The 20,728-nt window shown below is 30.3% G+C and overlaps 2 protein-coding genes across 2 annotated transcripts; one reads left to right on the top strand and one right to left on the bottom strand.

The window, feature by feature from the left end:
* Nucleotides 1–10,739: 10,739 nt before the first annotated feature.
* LOC101506916 (asparagine synthetase, root [glutamine-hydrolyzing]) lies at nucleotides 10,740–16,413 on the top strand. Its single transcript, XM_004490556.4, has 13 exons — nucleotides 10,740–10,966; nucleotides 12,464–12,602; nucleotides 12,916–13,011; nucleotides 13,277–13,418; nucleotides 13,509–13,699; nucleotides 13,893–14,054; nucleotides 14,165–14,245; nucleotides 14,727–14,948; nucleotides 15,043–15,177; nucleotides 15,274–15,354; nucleotides 15,441–15,527; nucleotides 15,629–15,736; nucleotides 15,902–16,413. The coding sequence occupies exons 1-13, from the start codon at nucleotides 10,887–10,889 to the stop codon at nucleotides 16,133–16,135; spliced, it is 1,758 nt and encodes a 585-aa protein (XP_004490613.1). The 5' UTR covers nucleotides 10,740–10,886; the 3' UTR covers nucleotides 16,136–16,413.
* Nucleotides 16,414–16,534: 121 nt separating this feature from the next.
* Nucleotides 16,535–20,421, bottom strand: LOC101506581 (protein PMR5-like). The gene is made up of 5 exons (XM_004490555.4): nucleotides 19,926–20,421; nucleotides 19,481–19,652; nucleotides 18,578–18,756; nucleotides 18,278–18,436; nucleotides 16,535–17,071 (listed from the first exon to the last, which is right to left on the bottom strand). The coding sequence occupies exons 1-5, from the start codon at nucleotides 20,246–20,248 to the stop codon at nucleotides 16,714–16,716; spliced, it is 1,191 nt and encodes a 396-aa protein (XP_004490612.1). The 5' UTR covers nucleotides 20,249–20,421; the 3' UTR covers nucleotides 16,535–16,713.
* Nucleotides 20,422–20,728: the final 307 nt, after the last annotated feature.

Here is a 20,728-nt window from a genome sequence, read left to right as displayed (position 1 = left end):
CTCATACCACATGATCTGTTCTGTTTTGAAATTGTCAAAAATTGTCAAAAACTCATACCACATGATCTGTTCTGTTTTGAAATTGTCAAAAATTGTCAAAAACTCATACCACATGATCTGTTCTGTTTTGAAATTGTCAAAAATTGTCAAAAACTCATACCACATGATCTGTTCTGTTTTGAAATTGTCAAAAATTGTCAAAAACTCATACCACATGATCTGTTCTGTTTTGAAATTGTCAAAAATTGTCAAAAACTCATACCACATGATCTGTTCTGTTTTGAAATTGTCAAAAATTGTCAAAAACTCATACCACATGATCTGTTCTGTTTTGAAATTGTCAAAAATTGTCAAAAACTCATACCACATGATCTGTTCTGTTTTGAAATTGTCAAAAATTGTCAAAAACTCATACCACATGATCTGTTCTGTTTTGAAATTGTCAAAAATTGTCAAAAACTCATACCACATGATCTGTTCTGTTTTGAAATTGTCAAAAATTGTCAAAAACTCATACCACATGATCTGTTCTGTTTTGAAATTGTCAAAAATTGTCAAAAACTCATACCACATGATCTGTTCTGTTTTGAAATTGTCAAAAATTGTCAAAAACTCATACCACATGATCTGTTCTGTTTTGAAATTGTCAAAAATTGTCAAAAACTCATACCACATGATCTGTTCTGTTTTGAAATTGTCAAAAATTGTCAAAAACTCATACCACATGATCTGTTCTGTTTTGAAATTGTCAAAAATTGTCAAAAACTCATACCACATGATCTGTTCTGTTTTGAAATTGTCAAAAATTGTCAAAAACTCATACCACATGATCTGTTCTGTTTTGAAATTGTCAAAAATTGTCAAAAACTCATACCACATGATCTGTTCTGTTTTGAAATTGTCAAAAATTGTCAAAAACTCATACCACATGATCTGTTCTGTTTTGAAATTGTCAAAAATTGTCAAAAACTCATACCACATGATCTGTTCTGTTTTGAAATTGTCAAAAATTGTCAAAAACTCATACCACATGATCTGTTCTGTTTTGAAATTGTCAAAAATTGTCAAAAACTCATACCACATGATCTGTTCTGTTTTGAAATTGTCAAAAATTGTCAAAAACTCATACCACATGATCTGTTCTGTTTTGAAATTGTCAAAAATTGTCAAAAACTCATACCACATGATCTGTTCTGTTTTGAAATTGTCAAAAATTGTCAAAAACTCATACCACATGATCTGTTCTGTTTTGAAATTGTCAAAAATTGTCAAAAACTCATACCACATGATCTGTTCTGTTTTGAAATTGTCAAAAATTGTCAAAAACTCATACCACATGATCTGTTCTGTTTTGAAATTGTCAAAAATTGTCAAAAACTCATACCACATGATCTGTTCTGTTTTGAAATTGTCAAAAATTGTCAAAAACTCATACCACATGATCTGTTCTGTTTTGAAATTGTCAAAAATTGTCAAAAACTCATACCACATGATCTGTTCTGTTTTGAAATTGTCAAAAATTGTCAAAAACTCATACCACATGATCTGTTCTGTTTTGAAATTGTCAAAAATTGTCAAAAACTCATACCACATGATCTGTTCTGTTTTGAAATTGTCAAAAATTGTCAAAAACTCATACCACATGATCTGTTCTGTTTTGAAATTGTCAAAAATTGTCAAAAACTCATACCACATGATCTGTTCTGTTTTGAAATTGTCAAAAATTGTCAAAAACTCATACCACATGATCTGTTCTGTTTTGAAATTGTCAAAAATTGTCAAAAACTCATACCACATGATCTGTTCTGTTTTGAAATTGTCAAAAATTGTCAAAAACTCATACCACATGATCTGTTCTGTTTTGAAATTGTCAAAAATTGTCAAAAACTCATACCACATGATCTGTTCTGTTTTGAAATTGTCAAAAATTGTCAAAAACTCATACCACATGATCTGTTCTGTTTTGAAATTGTCAAAAATTGTCAAAAACTCATACCACATGATCTGTTCTGTTTTGAAATTGTCAAAAATTGTCAAAAACTCATACCACATGATCTGTTCTGTTTTGAAATTGTCAAAAATTGTCAAAAACTCATACCACATGATCTGTTCTGTTTTGAAATTGTCAAAAATTGTCAAAAACTCATACCACATGATCTGTTCTGTTTTGAAATTGTCAAAAATTGTCAAAAACTCATACCACATGATCTGTTCTGTTTTGAAATTGTCAAAAATTGTCAAAAACTCATACCACATGATCTGTTCTGTTTTGAAATTGTCAAAAATTGTCAAAAACTCATACCACATGATCTGTTCTGTTTTGAAATTGTCAAAAATTGTCAAAAACTCATACCACATGATCTGTTCTGTTTTGAAATTGTCAAAAATTGTCAAAAACTCATACCACATGATCTGTTCTGTTTTGAAATTGTCAAAAATTGTCAAAAACTCATACCACATGATCTGTTCTGTTTTGAAATTGTCAAAAATTGTCAAAAACTCATACCACATGATCTGTTCTGTTTTGAAATTGTCAAAAATTGTCAAAAACTCATACCACATGATCTGTTCTGTTTTGAAATTGTCAAAAATTGTCAAAAACTCATACCACATGATCTGTTCTGTTTTGAAATTGTCAAAAATTGTCAAAAACTCATACCACATGATCTGTTCTGTTTTGAAATTGTCAAAAATTGTCAAAAACTCATACCACATGATCTGTTCTGTTTTGAAATTGTCAAAAATTGTCAAAAACTCATACCACATGATCTGTTCTGTTTTGAAATTGTCAAAAATTGTCAAAAACTCATACCACATGATCTGTTCTGTTTTGAAATTGTCAAAAATTGTCAAAAACTCATACCACATGATCTGTTCTGTTTTGAAATTGTCAAAAATTGTCAAAAACTCATACCACATGATCTGTTCTGTTTTGAAATTGTCAAAAATTGTCAAAAACTCATACCACATGATCTGTTCTGTTTTGAAATTGTCAAAAATTGTCAAAAACTCATACCACATGATCTGTTCTGTTTTGAAATTGTCAAAAATTGTCAAAAACTCATACCACATGATCTGTTCTGTTTTGAAATTGTCAAAAATTGTCAAAAACTCATACCACATGATCTGTTCTGTTTTGAAATTGTCAAAAATTGTCAAAAACTCATACCACATGATCTGTTCTGTTTTGAAATTGTCAAAAATTGTCAAAAACTCATACCACATGATCTGTTCTGTTTTGAAATTGTCAAAAATTGTCAAAAACTCATACCACATGATCTGTTCTGTTTTGAAATTGTCAAAAATTGTCAAAAACTCATACCACATGATCTGTTCTGTTTTGAAATTGTCAAAAATTGTCAAAAACTCATACCACATGATCTGTTCTGTTTTGAAATTGTCAAAAATTGTCAAAAACTCATACCACATGATCTGTTCTGTTTTGAAATTGTCAAAAATTGTCAAAAACTCATACCACATGATCTGTTCTGTTTTGAAATTGTCAAAAATTGTCAAAAACTCATACCACATGATCTGTTCTGTTTTGAAATTGTCAAAAATTGTCAAAAACTCATACCACATGATCTGTTCTGTTTTGAAATTGTCAAAAATTGTCAAAAACTCATACCACATGATCTGTTCTGTTTTGAAATTGTCAAAAATTGTCAAAAACTCATACCACATGATCTGTTCTGTTTTGAAATTGTCAAAAATTGTCAAAAACTCATACCACATGATCTGTTCTGTTTTGAAATTGTCAAAAATTGTCAAAAACTCATACCACATGATCTGTTCTGTTTTGAAATTGTCAAAAATTGTCAAAAACTCATACCACATGATCTGTTCTGTTTTGAAATTGTCAAAAATTGTCAAAAACTCATACCACATGATCTGTTCTGTTTTGAAATTGTCAAAAATTGTCAAAAACTCATACCACATGATCTGTTCTGTTTTGAAATTGTCAAAAATTGTCAAAAACTCATACCACATGATCTGTTCTGTTTTGAAATTGTCAAAAATTGTCAAAAACTCATACCACATGATCTGTTCTGTTTTGAAATTGTCAAAAATTGTCAAAAACTCATACCACATGATCTGTTCTGTTTTGAAATTGTCAAAAATTGTCAAAAACTCATACCACATGATCTGTTCTGTTTTGAAATTGTCAAAAATTGTCAAAAACTCATACCACATGATCTGTTCTGTTTTGAAATTGTCAAAAATTGTCAAAAACTCATACCACATGATCTGTTCTGTTTTGAAATTGTCAAAAATTGTCAAAAACTCATACCACATGATCTGTTCTGTTTTGAAATTGTCAAAAATTGTCAAAAACTCATACCACATGATCTGTTCTGTTTTGAAATTGTCAAAAATTGTCAAAAACTCATACCACATGATCTGTTCTGTTTTGAAATTGTCAAAAATTGTCAAAAACTCATACCACATGATCTGTTCTGTTTTGAAATTGTCAAAAATTGTCAAAAACTCATACCACATGATCTGTTCTGTTTTGAAATTGTCAAAAATTGTCAAAAACTCATACCACATGATCTGTTCTGTTTTGAAATTGTCAAAAATTGTCAAAAACTCATACCACATGATCTGTTCTGTTTTGAAATTGTCAAAAATTGTCAAAAACTCATACCACATGATCTGTTCTGTTTTGAAATTGTCAAAAATTGTCAAAAACTCATACCACATGATCTGTTCTGTTTTGAAATTGTCAAAAATTGTCAAAAACTCATACCACATGATCTGTTCTGTTTTGAAATTGTCAAAAATTGTCAAAAACTCATACCACATGATCTGTTCTGTTTTGAAATTGTCAAAAATTGTCAAAAACTCATACCACATGATCTGTTCTGTTTTGAAATTGTCAAAAATTGTCAAAAACTCATACCACATGATCTGTTCTGTTTTGAAATTGTCAAAAATTGTCAAAAACTCATACCACATGATCTGTTCTGTTTTGAAATTGTCAAAAATTGTCAAAAACTCATACCACATGATCTGTTCTGTTTTGAAATTGTCAAAAATTGTCAAAAACTCATACCACATGATCTGTTCTGTTTTGAAATTGTCAAAAATTGTCAAAAACTCATACCACATGATCTGTTCTGTTTTGAAATTGTCAAAAATTGTCAAAAACTCATACCACATGATCTGTTCTGTTTTGAAATTGTCAAAAATTGTCAAAAACTCATACCACATGATCTGTTCTGTTTTGAAATTGTCAAAAATTGTCAAAAACTCATACCACATGATCTGTTCTGTTTTGAAATTGTCAAAAATTGTCAAAAACTCATACCACATGATCTGTTCTGTTTTGAAATTGTCAAAAATTGTCAAAAACTCATACCACATGATCTGTTCTGTTTTGAAATTGTCAAAAATTGTCAAAAACTCATACCACATGATCTGTTCTGTTTTGAAATTGTCAAAAATTGTCAAAAACTCATACCACATGATCTGTTCTGTTTTGAAATTGTCAAAAATTGTCAAAAACTCATACCACATGATCTGTTCTGTTTTGAAATTGTCAAAAATTGTCAAAAACTCATACCACATGATCTGTTCTGTTTTGAAATTGTCAAAAATTGTCAAAAACTCATACCACATGATCTGTTCTGTTTTGAAATTGTCAAAAATTGTCAAAAACTCATACCACATGATCTGTTCTGTTTTGAAATTGTCAAAAATTGTCAAAAACTCATACCACATGATCTGTTCTGTTTTGAAATTGTCAAAAATTGTCAAAAACTCATACCACATGATCTGTTCTGTTTTGAAATTGTCAAAAATTGTCAAAAACTCATACCACATGATCTGTTCTGTTTTGAAATTGTCAAAAATTGTCAAAAACTCATACCACATGATCTGTTCTGTTTTGAAATTGTCAAAAATTGTCAAAAACTCATACCACATGATCTGTTCTGTTTTGAAATTGTCAAAAATTGTCAAAAACTCATACCACATGATCTGTTCTGTTTTGAAATTGTCAAAAATTGTCAAAAACTCATACCACATGATCTGTTCTGTTTTGAAATTGTCAAAAATTGTCAAAAACTCATACCACATGATCTGTTCTGTTTTGAAATTGTCAAAAATTGTCAAAAACTCATACCACATGATCTGTTCTGTTTTGAAATTGTCAAAAATTGTCAAAAACTCATACCACATGATCTGTTCTGTTTTGAAATTGTCAAAAATTGTCAAAAACTCATACCACATGATCTGTTCTGTTTTGAAATTGTCAAAAATTGTCAAAAACTCATACCACATGATCTGTTCTGTTTTGAAATTGTCAAAAATTGTCAAAAACTCATACCACATGATCTGTTCTGTTTTGAAATTGTCAAAAATTGTCAAAAACTCATACCACATGATCTGTTCTGTTTTGAAATTGTCAAAAATTGTCAAAAACTCATACCACATGATCTGTTCTGTTTTGAAATTGTCAAAAATTGTCAAAAACTCATACCACATGATCTGTTCTGTTTTGAAATTGTCAAAAATTGTCAAAAACTCATACCACATGATCTGTTCTGTTTTGAAATTGTCAAAAATTGTCAAAAACTCATACCACATGATCTGTTCTGTTTTGAAATTGTCAAAAATTGTCAAAAACTCATACCACATGATCTGTTCTGTTTTGAAATTGTCAAAAATTGTCAAAAACTCATACCACATGATCTGTTCTGTTTTGAAATTGTCAAAAATTGTCAAAAACTCATACCACATGATCTGTTCTGTTTTGAAATTGTCAAAAATTGTCAAAAACTCATACCACATGATCTGTTCTGTTTTGAAATTGTCAAAAATTGTCAAAAACTCATACCACATGATCTGTTCTGTTTTGAAATTGTCAAAAATTGTCAAAAACTCATACCACATGATCTGTTCTGTTTTGAAATTGTCAAAAATTGTCAAAAACTCATACCACATGATCTGTTCTGTTTTGAAATTGTCAAAAATTGTCAAAAACTCATACCACATGATCTGTTCTGTTTTGAAATTGTCAAAAATTGTCAAAAACTCATACCACATGATCTGTTCTGTTTTGAAATTGTCAAAAATTGTCAAAAACTCATACCACATGATCTGTTCTGTTTTGAAATTGTCAAAAATTGTCAAAAACTCATACCACATGATCTGTTCTGTTTTGAAATTGTCAAAAATTGTCAAAAACTCATACCACATGATCTGTTCTGTTTTGAAATTGTCAAAAATTGTCAAAAACTCATACCACATGATCTGTTCTGTTTTGAAATTGTCAAAAATTGTCAAAAACTCATACCACATGATCTGTTCTGTTTTGAAATTGTCAAAAATTGTCAAAAACTCATACCACATGATCTGTTCTGTTTTGAAATTGTCAAAAATTGTCAAAAACTCATGGCATTTTACAGCGCTTTTTCGAGAAAGCGCTGTAATATGTACGCCCATATATGAAATTATGGGTGGGCATATTACAGCGCTTTTGTGAGAAAGCGCTGTAATATGCACACCCATAACTCATATGACGGGGTGCATATTACAGCGCTTTTTCGAGAAAGCACTGTAATATGTACGCCCATATATGAAATTATGGGTGGGCATATTACAGCGCTTTTGTGAGAAAGCGCTGTAATATGCACACCCATAACTCATATGACGGGGTGCATATTACAGCGCTTTTTGTGAAGAAGCGCTGTAAAATGTGCATAACAAGCGCGCGTTGTATTTACATGTTTTATAGCGCTTTTATAGAAGCACTGTTGTATCATTTACAGCGCCCGTTTCCACAGCGCTTATTTTTTTGAAAAAGCGCTGTAAATGGCTTAAAAAAAGCGCTGTAAAAGCCGTTTTTTCGCGTAGTGTATAGTTATATAATTAAATAAATACTAAAACTTATGTATATAGTTTGATTTGATTTGAGCAGTTTTGTGTAATTTGTAATTATTTTAATCAATTTGCAGTTACTTTTTGGACCGATTTGAATGTAAACACCTCTAAATAAAACATCAAAATAATTAATTTGACAGAATTGTGAACTTAATTGATTAGACATTTTAATCTCATCAAATAGCATACCATACAATTTAATATGACTTGATTATCCATTTTTGTATGGGATTTATGACATACTACTTTATTCAATTTATTCAAAATGTTACACATAATAATTGTTTACTCACAAATTAGTTTTTATAAGCTCTTGTCCATTATATACGATGTAGAAAAATATTTAGTGGATACCTATAGCGATGTATATATCTTGAGACCAAAAAATATAAAGAGAGTGATACAATAAATATATCAGGAAGAGAAAAATAGAAGTAAAGTTATGTGTTAAATGAATGTTTAAAAAAAATAAAATCTACACGTATTATTGTTGTACAATTTAGGACATAAACACGGGCACCATCCAAAAGATAAGAATCAATTAATTAATTTATGCCAAAACATCAAGAACATAGTCTCTATCAACATGTTGTAAGTATATTTCAATTCGAGGAATAAGTGCTCCTAAAATGATTCTTCCCTATCAATGGGTAAATATTGTTGAATTATTGGTGATAATTGCTGCAAGACTTTAATAATTAAATTAAATATGAAATTTGTATTTATGATAGCTTTTAAGTTTGATTCGTCCCACCAAAAAGATGCAAATGAGATGAACAACAAATCTCTTCAGAGTACTTTGAAAAATCTTGATATATATGATTGGTACTAACACACCAAAAGTATCTCTTAATAATATGTTGCAAAATAATATTTCATACATTTTGCTCATGCATTAGAGAATGATATGATGATGACTAATAATATAAAAAATGGATGAAACAAAATCGATTTATTGGTGACAATTGCTGAAATACCGTATTGCTTCTTCATATGTGTTTGGATCATTCTCTAAATTATAGTAAATTGATCCATAAATGTTGACGAGATAATTTTTTCCTTCTACAAGGAATACAAAGAAATTTGGTCCATAACTTTTATATTTTCTACCCCTTTTACTTATTCTAGATTCTGAACTTGTCAAAATATCACTATTAGGTACATTATTTTCTAGATTATTTGGTCCATTCTGAATTTGGATCATTCTAATACCTTATTTTTCCTTTTTTCTATTCCACTTTGTTGTGCGGGAATATGGTGCAGTTGTTTTTGATGCACAATACTAGTAGACTCAAAATAATCACAATGATAGAATTCTTCTCTCCTATCACTTTCTAAAACACTTTAACAAAAGTTTTATGTTGAACTTCTACTTGTATTTTAAATTTGCCTAAAATTTCATCCTTAAGGTGCATTAAATAAACATAACAAATTCTAGTGCTATCATAAAAAAAAGTGAGAAAATAGTTTTTACCACCAATTGTAGCCCAACCATGTAAGTCGTACACACCATAATAAATTAAATCTAACACCTTAGAACTTATTTCAACTATTTTAAAAGACTGTCTTGTGATTTAAGTTTGCATGAAAAAGTCGAAAGTAAATTTCATTTCATCATATCATTCAATTTTTTAAAAATCAATATGTCTTAATCTCATATGTCATAGATCACAAGACTCAACGATGTAAATAGAAATCATATTGTTATTATTGTTACTGACAATATTACACTTAAATATATTCTCACATGAGGTAACTTTTCCTACAAACACACCCCTTTAGAGAGAATAAATTTATCTATTTCAAATACATATTTGAAACCAAATTTATTAAATACACGAAAATCATCTTTCAATAATATATTACAAAAGATTATTTTTTACACTTCAATTATGCATTAGAGAATAATGAGATGACTTAAAATGTAAAAAATTGTTGAGATAAAATTGATAGTAATAACAAAAATTCATTTCACATTCTGTCTTAAATGACACAATTTATAGAAGTATATGGGCCACTCAAAAAAAAAAAAAAAAATGCAACTCTTAATTCTGCTATTTAATTTGCAAATATATATATATATATATTTGCGCAACATCTCACAAACATATGACATAAAATAAAACGATTATATCTTTTGCACATAAGGATTCCACCACATTCATAAGTGAGCACAATTGAGAAGTAGAAACACCAGCTCCAACCATCTCAATCCTCACTAGCTTCATATGTTACTCATATCAGTCCTCTTAAAAGTATATTATAATATATAGTAAGTTGTTAAACATAAAAATTAAATTGATAATAAATTATTAAAATATAAGAGCTAATTGATAATAAATAGTTAAATATAAAAACCAATTTAATACTTTAATTGAGTTAAATATTTTCTTAGAATATCAATATGCAAAGACCTATTTGAGAATACCCTGCATAGTGAAGAAGTAATTTGATGGATCACTCGTCAAACAAAAATCAACAACCATAGTTTATTTTACTCAAATTTTTTGTGGATAAGTACACTAAAATATTTAAATGACAAAACACTCGATACTTTTGATAAAAATAGTCGATACAAATAACGAACCACGTTCTACCACATGGCATTATATACTTGGAGCAAGTTGTGGGACCAACCAGTGGTAAGTAATAGTACATTGAATCAAAGAAAAAACGTTCCCAAAAAAAAAATAATCAAAGAAAAACGACATCGTTTCACCGTCACCACTTGATGATGTTGTCTAATGTCTAATAATTCACTCTTATTATTATTATTATTTTCTTTTTGTGACGGAATCATTCACTCATTTTATGCATTATAAATACGTGTTCCTAGAAGCGTTATGTATACTGAATTGCTTTAAGCCTTCAATTTCAAAACCATTACTATATGTGGTGCTCTTCTTCATTTCTTTCTTGAGTTATATTTTCTTCTTTCTTTTTATTCCAAGTTCTCTTTCTCTTTGATCAATTTCATCATCACATAAACATATACTACAATGTGTGGTATACTTGCCGTGCTTGGTTGTTCCGATCCTTCTCGAGCTAAGAGGGTTCGCGTTCTTGAGCTTTCTCGCAGGCAATTATTCTCTTTTCTATTTAGTATTCTTAATTCATGTTTCACACATGATGATTCATCTTTTCTCTAATCAAACAAATTATGTTATGCTAAGATTTTTTTTTATACAAATATACAATATGAACAATGAGGTTTCAACTTAAAAACGCACGTATATTATCTAAATCTCATATCAATAGATCAATTTTAGTTGTTAGATTCTAAACAAATTGGACATGTCAAACTCATTTTGTTTGCTATTCTTTCATGTTGTTTCTTGGAGCATAGTCTAATAGTTTCTACCATGATTATTGAAATTAAAATTTCTCGATCATTTTAATCCTATTGAAAATATTTTAATTGAATTGACCAATTCAAAAAAGACAAGTGTAACAAAAAAAATTATTTTTTTAATTAAAAGTTTGTTAAATTTTTGAGATGAAATTGTTAATAACTTGGTTTTTCATTTTGGATTTTCTGATAACAATCAAGGTGACTTTTAATTATTAAATTAAATTTAGTAGATGCTATAGATAAATTTATTTCCAACTGACTTTTTGGATGTTTCAGTTTACAATTTCTTGTTGAATATATCCCTTGTTGGGAGTGGCTACTAAGTTTATGTGAATTGGATGACGATGAAGAATAAATGTGGGACCCAAATGACATAATCCATGTTCCTTGTTTCAACCGTCACATAGTTATAATTAGGCTAAATAAAGAGATTCCATATTCATTAATTAAAATAATCAATGATTGAAACTTTTAAGTAATTTTCTAATTTCTTATATATAACATGATGACAACTTTATTTTTGGGTAAGAATAATATGATTACAACGTCAATAGTTTCTTAGATCATAACACTTAGCTTTATTTAAAAGAGTGTCTCTTTAATTATAGAATAAAAAATATTTAAATTTAATTACTTTAATTAACCATGGTCATTAGTTTAAGATTAAACAGACAAAACTTTGATAAGTGGGCAATATTCTGATCAGATAATGAATTGTTTTATTATCAATTAGGACAATCAAGTGGTATGTGGGGTCCATGTTGAAATGCAATTATGAGTAATTTATAGTGGAAACTATGAACAATTCAAAGTAGAAATGATACTTGAAAAACTAACAATGAAAAGGGGTTAAATAATTGTAGAACTATATTCTTTTATCCTTATTCTAATACTTATCGAATAGAAAATATCTAGCTACATTTTTTATTACCTAACAAAGTATTTTGTTTTGTCACAAACTAAAGCTACTCACACATTATAAGGATTTAAGTTCATATTCTATTATTGATATTAATACCATATTAATGAGTCATCTATAAGCTCACTAACGAACTATGAAATTCAACTTAGATTTATCTCGCTTGATTTAATTGTCATCATAACTGTTATATTATACAAGAGCGGTAAAGAATTCAAATACTATATAAGAATATTATTGTACTTTAATTTAATAGTTGTATGATGAAAGCAAAGTTTGGATGATTTTTGTGTTTGATGTAACAGATTGAAGCACCGTGGCCCTGACTGGAGTGGGCTCCACCAACATGGTGACTGTTTTTTGGCACACCAACGGTTAGCCATAGTTGATCCTGCTTCTGGGGATCAACCACTCTTTAATGAAGACAAATCCATCATCGTCACGGTAGGCCATATAATAGTATATCACATCTTCATCTTCAATTATGTTTATGAAACACCGACACTTGAAATTGAACGTGTGTCTGACACGTATTAGTGATACAGTATTGATACGTGTGATTAGTTATTATGCAATTATATGGTAGTACTGTTGCTAATTTTAATAATCAAAACTGGAATCTGACTTGTACCTACATGATGTGTTTTTTAGCTTAATGTTATTGTTCTTTTTGTTTTTTTTTGCTAACAATTATGTTTGTACTTCACTAAATCTAGGAAATTTTGGTTAGTGATATGTGTTGTTATTGAAAAATTAGGTAAATGGAGAGATTTACAACCATGAAGATCTCAGGAAACAGCTCTCTAATCACACGTTCAGAACTGGAAGTGACTGTGATGTTATTGCACACTTGGTTAGTCATCTTTGATTTAACAATTTAATTTAATCTTAAGACCTAATTTTAATGATTCATTTTTGTTTTGTATATGAGAGCATAGTGATTTAAGTGTCAAATCTTAGATGTGCTAAAAATTGCATACATTTCATATTAATGATTAGGCTATTAATCATGATTGTAAGTTTAATTTGTTTGATTTACACTTTACATTCATGATTGTCTCTGATTGAACATGTGGCTGTTATGAATTGTTTGTTACTAATGTTAATTTTTTGAATAGTACGAGGAATATGGAGAAGACTTTGTGGACATGTTGGATGGTATATTTTCATTTGTTCTACTTGATACTCGTGACAACAGTTACATAGTTGCTCGAGATGCTATAGGAGTAACTTCCCTATACATTGGTTGGGGATTAGATGGTAATGTTATATTGAGTTTTTGTTTGTTTGAACTTTGAACAAATTTAAATTGAGAAAAGTTTTGATAAGTTTTTTATGTTTTGGATTCAGGTTCTGTTTGGATTTCATCAGAAATGAAAGGATTGAATGATGATTGTGAACATTTTGAGTGTTTTCCACCTGGTCATTTGTATTCTAGCAAAGATAGTGGGTTTAGAAGATGGTACAATCCTCCTTGGTACTCTGAGGCTATTCCATCAGCTCCTTATGATCCTCTAGCTTTGAGACAAGCCTTTGAGAAGGTATGATTGATAAAGGTCTAAGTACATAATTCGAATTCCAAATAAAAGATAAGTGTTTGGTTATGTCAAATTTTAATAAGTGTCAAAACATAAGTGTTTGGTTATGTCGATTGATTTCAAATTACTGAAGTTCCTTTTGTTTGGATTGGAAACTTGTTCATGATTTCAATTGACACATTGATTGTTATTACAGGCAGTGATAAAAAGGTTGATGACTGATGTGCCATTTGGTGTTCTACTCTCTGGAGGTTTGGACTCATCATTGGTTGCATCCATCACTTCTCGCTACCTAGCAACAACAAAAGCTGCTGAACAATGGGGATCAAAATTACACTCATTTTGTGTTGGCCTAGAGGTCCATATTTATTCAAATTTATGAATCATTTTGCAAACTTTCTGTATTTTTTACTTTTAAAAAAAGATCTTCAATGTTGTCTTAATATTTGGTCTTGTAATGTTGAGTAGGGCTCACCTGATCTTAAGGCTGGAAAAGAAGTTGCAGATTACTTAGGAACTGTTCACCATGAGTTTCATTTTACTGTTCAGGTAAATACTACTTCAAATAGTACATTTTTAGGATATCACACTTGAACTCAATCAATAATAATCCTTAGTGTTTATCTATTGTGAACATGAATCACATATTGAATCTTGGTCATAGTGTTGAATTCTGATTCACTATGATGAATATCGATTGAATTCAATAAATCACTACATAAATTTAGTGTAGGCAAGTATATTTTTTTTGTCATATTGTAAGTCATTTTTCTGTTGTCTATGAATATTAAATTATTGTGGTTTGTATATGATATACCAGCTTATAATTTATCTATGTCCTGTGTTTTTGCTTAAAACTTGTTAGTCCTGTGTCTTACGATTTTTAATAAGATTTGATTTTCAATTGGAAAAATAGTTCTTTCAATTCACGATATGAACCACGATTGGATAACCATTTAGCTCACAATTTGGGGTACTTCAATTATTGAAATTAAGATTATTAAATCATTAATATTATGGTGTTATGTAGGATGGTATAGATGCTATTGAGGATGTTATATACCATGTTGAAACATATGATGTGACTTCAATTAGAGCAAGCACACCTATGTTTCTAATGTCAAGGAAGATTAAATCACTTGGTGTCAAATGGGTAATCTCTGGTGAAGGATCTGATGAGATTTTTGGTGGATATCTGTACTTTCACAAGGCACCGGACAAGGAAGAGTTTCACAGAGAAACATGCCGCAAGGTTATTATTAGAATAATGACGTTCCATGTTAGAACAGAATACAAAGGGTTGAAGATTAATGATTAATAGCTATGTTTTGTTTTTTCATATGCAGATTAAAGCACTCCACCAATATGATTGCCAGAGAGCCAATAAATCAACTTTTGCTTGGGGTCTAGAAGCTAGAGTACCATTTTTGGACAAGGAGTTTATAAATGTTGCAATGAATATTGATCCTGCGAATAAAATGGTATGAGTAAAGAATGTCACTATGTTGTTTCAATGTTTGTAATGTTTTTTCAAAGTAAACGGGTACTTATTAAGTTGGTTTATTTAAAACGTCTAGATAAAACGAGACGAAGGACGAATTGAGAAGTGGATTCTGAGAAAGGCCTTTGATGATGAAGAGAATCCTTATCTGCCAAAGGTAATTTGTAATTTTCTGCAATGTCCATTGATCATTTGATCTTTAAAAAATAGCTGACTAAACTAACAAAAATTTATTTCATGCAGCACATATTATATAGGCAGAAAGAACAATTCAGTGATGGAGTTGGTTATAGTTGGATTGATGGCCTTAAAGCTCATGCTGCAAAACATGTATGAAATCCAATATTTTTAGTTCAATAATTCAGTGGTATAGTTAGCTATTGTCACAAAATTTATGTTCCTTAAAATTTCTTCTTGACATTTTCCAATAGGTGTCTGATAAAATGATGCTTAATGCTGGTAATATCTTCCCCCACAACACCCCACACACAAAGGAAGCATACTACTACAGAATGATCTTTGAGAGGTTCTTCCCTCAGGCAAGTTAATCTATCAACTCTTCTTAAATAATTACTGGTGTCTACTTGCCAATATCAGTGTCGTATTTGATGTTTGTGTCTATGTTAGTGCTTTGTAGACCATAAGACAACATAATTTAAAAATGGTTGATTCAAATATTGGTGTTTCTTGATTTTGTTATGCAGAACTCAGCAAGGCTAACTGTTCCTGGCGGACCAACTGTTGCATGTAGCACAGCAAAAGCTGTTGAATGGGATGCTGCTTGGTCTAACAACCTCGATCCATCTGGTAGAGCAGCACTTGGAGTTCATGATTCAGCTTATGAAAACCAGAACAACTTTATCAACAACAAAACTGTAGAATTTGAAAAGATTATACCAATGGAACCTACTCCTGTTGAAGTTGCCATCCAGAGCTAGTTTGAGCTGTGACAACAAGAAGTGACTGTGCTAGAATGAAGAATAATAATTAAAAAATTAACATGAATGAAGAATTTGCCTGCTGTATAATTTTATCTATAGGGAAAATGATGCTATATAATATAAGATAAGGCTTTCAATAAGTATTGCATCTTGTATCATTTTGAATTCTGTAATTTGAGCTGTTATCTTAATCTATTTGGTTTCCTCACAAAGCAATGTGTTACCTTGTATATATTGCATAAAGTTTTTATATATTGGACCAGTTGAAATTTTCATTGTCACCTAACATATTCATATAAGCATTATTACTTCATTACTCTTTACATTAATTAATCAAGCAACATAGAAAATCTTTTTATCTGATAAAAAGTTATTATACGGTGAACACTACCTCAATGTTACACTACTGTAATTTGATGCCTCCTTATATATTTATATAACTTTGCAGTTAGAAAGAGTTGCAATCTCAGGTAACTCTGAATAAAATATAAACGCGTTGTGTCTTAAAAAAAATAGTAATAATACAGTAAGAATTAGAGCTATGTAAATTACCTAGTGATAACTAATAAAATTAATTAATAGAATAAAGCAACATAGAGTAGTTGATTCCAAGTATCAGGCAATCCAGGAAGACACCAATGACTACAATCAGCCGAGTGATAATGGTTAGCTCTCTGCAGTGGACTCAATTCACCACTATAAATTGAAGGATGTGCATCTTTTCTCAATGCTGATAACTTTGTGATGCCGAGAAGATACGCAGGATCGCGCATTTCGCGTATCACCATATCCACTACTCGCATTTGTTGATGAGTGTATGTTTCTTCTCCAAAGTTTGTTGTTCTGCCACTAATTGGTGATGTTTCACCATAACAATTCTTTGTTGTCATCACACTTGTTGTTCTACCGCCAGCTGCATTCCATTCGCTTTTGCTACATATCATTGCAACCAAATCTTAGCATAACTTTTGTTTTGAAAATCATACATACTAGCTTAACCAAACATTAATGTAATGAAATTATGTTACATTGTAGCTGTCAAATTTGAAAAAACACAAATTGTTGTATTTAATTATTTTTATTACATATCATATCAATGCTTGTATTGTAAAGAAGCTATTTTGGTTAATGTCACAAAACTAAAGAACCTATTTTATTTTTTACTTAATACTGAATTGGACTGAATCTGGCATTCAGTATTTTACATAACTGAACATCTTCATGAGTCATGTTAGCACCCTGACCCGTCAGATTATGAGCTAGTTTTGAAAAATAAAGCAATTTGGTAACAATGTCATATTAATACTAGTAAAATGATGTAGCTTATTAACCACTAAATTTCTTGAGTATACTTTATTTTCTAAACATGAGTGGGATAAGTCTTGTTGCTGCTGCTATACTTTCTTTTCTAACTCTAATTTATTTGCAATGCATGTTTATACCAAAAAATATCATTGAAAAATATTTAAAGACTTTTAATCACAACCATTTTCTTTCCTATTGTTATTTAGAGGCTTAGACTGACATATTTTTTGTAAGCTCTGCACATTGAAATGCAGATTCATAATTGGGTGACCAGATGACACCTAACAAGCCAATAACTTTCAGCCACAGGATGGAATAATCAACTAATTGCAAGATATGGGCATGATTGTCAAGGCTAGTCAAAAGAAAGGTCCCACTTCCAGCTCTAGACTCAGCTCATTAGATATGTATGCAAATGGGAAAATTAAAATTTAGTTTGACTTAAGGAAAAAGTTAATTTGGCAACTTGCTTCAAATGTCTTTTAATAGTTTAGATTCAATCCATTTGTACAAAACTAATAGTATACGGATTTAATTTATATACATTGTAGTGTAAATGATTTTTACACTGTCATTGAATAACCATTAGATAATTAGAAATATTTGACTTTAACCATCATTATTTCTAAAGTCATACATAGTAGTTGTCATTTGTGGACATCTTAAAAAAAATTACACTATTTAAAAATTAATCTCATAATTTAATGAGGTATAAAAAAGAGAGACAAAAAGAAGATAAAGAAAATAGATGTACATTAACATATTTAAATATATATATATACAAAAATCCACAATTAGAAAATAAAATAAAAATAGAGACAGAAGAGTCCTTACTTGTAGTGTGTGGGAGAAATTGCCTGGAATAACACATGGGTTCTACTTCTATCAATATTGGTATCAACCCAATTAGCCCATGTTTTCATACCCCTTTCCAAAGCTACCAATCTATCTATGTCATGGTAATATTTCCCTCCTAATTCTACATAATCCCACCTGCACTCAATTAATCAACAATAAAAAAAATTAAATTTCTTCAACACTCAACTTTTAACAAAGAAAATCCAAAATGTAATTTTCTTATAGTATTTTATTGAACAAGCTTAAAAAAGGAAAGTTATTATTATTCTTGCCTACCCTTGAAGTGATCCTTGATGAGTCCACCAATGTCCTGTGTTGAACAACAACACATGAGCACTCTTCCATGTGTCACCATTCTTACCTACCTTTTCAAGCCTCAAAATTCTCTTCCCTTGGACCACATCCACCTCCACCAAAAAAGGAGTTCTGTAGAATGAAATCTTCACACCATAGTCCTACACGTACCATAACCATATCAAATCAAATTTTAACCACTTGCCTAAAATGTTTCTCTTGTTAACATAGTCAAATTCCATAGGATAGATCACAAAGATGATATATGCAGTATATAACTATTTATGAACTTGATAAATTTAATTCTTGAAAATATTTTGGGGCCCCTCACATGCATACTATTGTTACATTTATCGATTCAATTGAAATACTTTTTCAACAGCTTCTTTGTCTTATTACCAAAAAATTGACCCTACCTACCCCTTTATGATTATGAATGAAACTTTACAAAGTGGGAAACAACAATTTTGCTGCTGGAAAAACAGCATAATTTTTAGCTCTTCCTTTTGAACCAAAATCTAAATCTTACCTAAAAAAGAATTGGGTAAGTGCCATTATGGTTTAAATTTTACTAACAATAGAAACAATGTGAAATGCCAAATGGGATATTGGTAGTTATCAAAAATACCAAAGCCAGTTTAACAAAAAGACCAATGTTTTTAATTCCATACACAAAAAATACGATGGCGATCGAGGCCTCGTTAGTTACATTTGACTGCGATTTTTGTAATTAAACTTCATCAGTTACATTTTACCGTGATTTTTTATAATATCAATGATTGCAATGCGACCACATCCAAAATTTAAAACTTCAGTTAGCAATTAACATAATTTAAAACCTTGGTTAGCAATTAAGATAAAGCTCAGAATTTTTTATAGGCTCACCAAGAATGTGAAGGTGGAGAGAGGATCACCCCCGACAAGTTGTGTCTGACCATGAGGTGTTGCAGCAGATAGCATACAAATCAAAGACTGCCATTGGTTCCTTCCTAGCGAATCACCAACAAACATTACATTTTTTCCTTTCATCTTCACCAGAAACTCAACCCCATTAAACCTACCATTACACAATACCAAAAAAACACCATCATTCAACACTACTACTACATTAAAAAAACACAAACACTAAACTCACTATCTAAAAACACAATCTTTTATCCGTAAGCTTAGCTCAACCGACAATGCCGACATTGTTAGACTCAACATTTTCTATGGTGACCAAGGTTCGACCAGAGATCTCGACATTGCGTGTGTGAGTTTATTAATGGTGTTTGTCATTTCGTCTCCAGATAAATAAACAAAAAACACAATCTTTTGTTATTGTTGTTACCTTGGGAGCTCACAATTGAGGGGTTTCCAACGGTATTTAAGGTAATCAGAATCTGGGCGACCATTCCTCTGACAATTGAATTCTGGGTCTATGATTTCACAGCTGGAAGATTGATAAAAAGGGTAACTTTCATCATGAACCCAAGTTCCCACAAACAATGAACATGTGCTATGGTTTTTGGCTTGTAAAATGGGTTTCTTGTAGTGAACATGTTTATGGTGATTATGATGATGATGAAAAGAAGAATAAGCTTTTTGGCATTGAAGAGAAAGTAGGAAAAGAAGGGAGAAGAACGAACAAGATTGGGAGAAGAGAAAGGCCATTGATAGAGAATGGATCAATGGAAGAAAGGGAAAACTAAAAAAGGAACTAATACAGAAACAGAACAAAAAGAGGTAACTGTTTTGTGAGGAAAGGTATAGAAATGGTGTGTGAGGAGAGAAAGGTTGTTTCTTTTGTTGTTGATGTGTGCATGTGAAGGTGGATGAACAACGTGGTCACGATGCAACTTTAGAAATTGGAGATGCAATTACATTGTAAATTTTTACTATGAGAATCTATCACTGTAACCCACACTTAAACTCCAATCATAATTCTAAATTACACTTAATTATCATGTCTTTTTTATTTTGTTTGGTTAAAAAATATATATAATTTTGTTCCTGCAAACAAGGATGAATTGATTTTGTCAAAAAAACATTATGACTTAATTGAGTCTAAACAGGACAGAATAGAGGCACTAGCATGATAGCCTACTATTTTTCTGTCCTCTTTCCTTTTATGACAAAACAGACACTCATATG

Source organism: Cicer arietinum, chromosome 2 (genome assembly GCF_000331145.2).
Source record: "Cicer arietinum cultivar CDC Frontier isolate Library 1 chromosome 2, Cicar.CDCFrontier_v2.0, whole genome shotgun sequence".
Lineage (NCBI taxonomy): Eukaryota > Viridiplantae > Streptophyta > Magnoliopsida > Fabales > Fabaceae > Cicer > Cicer arietinum.
This window is presented reverse-complemented; position numbering and strand designations above follow the sequence as displayed.

What these genes read in the sequence shown, in the direction of transcription:
- LOC101506916 (XM_004490556.4), top strand. Translation starts at nt 10,887, where the DNA reads ATGTGTGGTATACTTGCCGTGCTTGGTTGTTCCGATCCTTCTCGAGCT. An exon ending in CATTTTGTGTTGGCCTAGAG is followed by an intron (nt 14,055 to 14,164) that starts GTCCATATTTAT and finishes AATGTTGAGTAG; the next exon opens with GGCTCACCTGATCTTAAGGC. An exon ending in TTGATCCTGCGAATAAAATG is followed by an intron (nt 15,178 to 15,273) that starts GTATGAGTAAAG and finishes TAAAACGTCTAG; the next exon opens with ATAAAACGAGACGAAGGACG.
- LOC101506581 (XM_004490555.4), bottom strand. Translation starts at nt 20,248, where the DNA reads ATGGCCTTTCTCTTCTCCCAATCTTGTTCGTTCTTCTCCCTTCTTTTC. An exon ending in CATCAAGGATCACTTCAAGG is followed by an intron (nt 18,437 to 18,577) that starts GTAGGCAAGAAT and finishes AATTGAGTGCAG; the next exon opens with GTGGGATTATGTAGAATTAG. An exon ending in ATTTCTCCCACACACTACAA is followed by an intron (nt 17,072 to 18,277) that starts GTAAGGACTCTT and finishes AATGATATGTAG; the next exon opens with CAAAAGCGAATGGAATGCAG.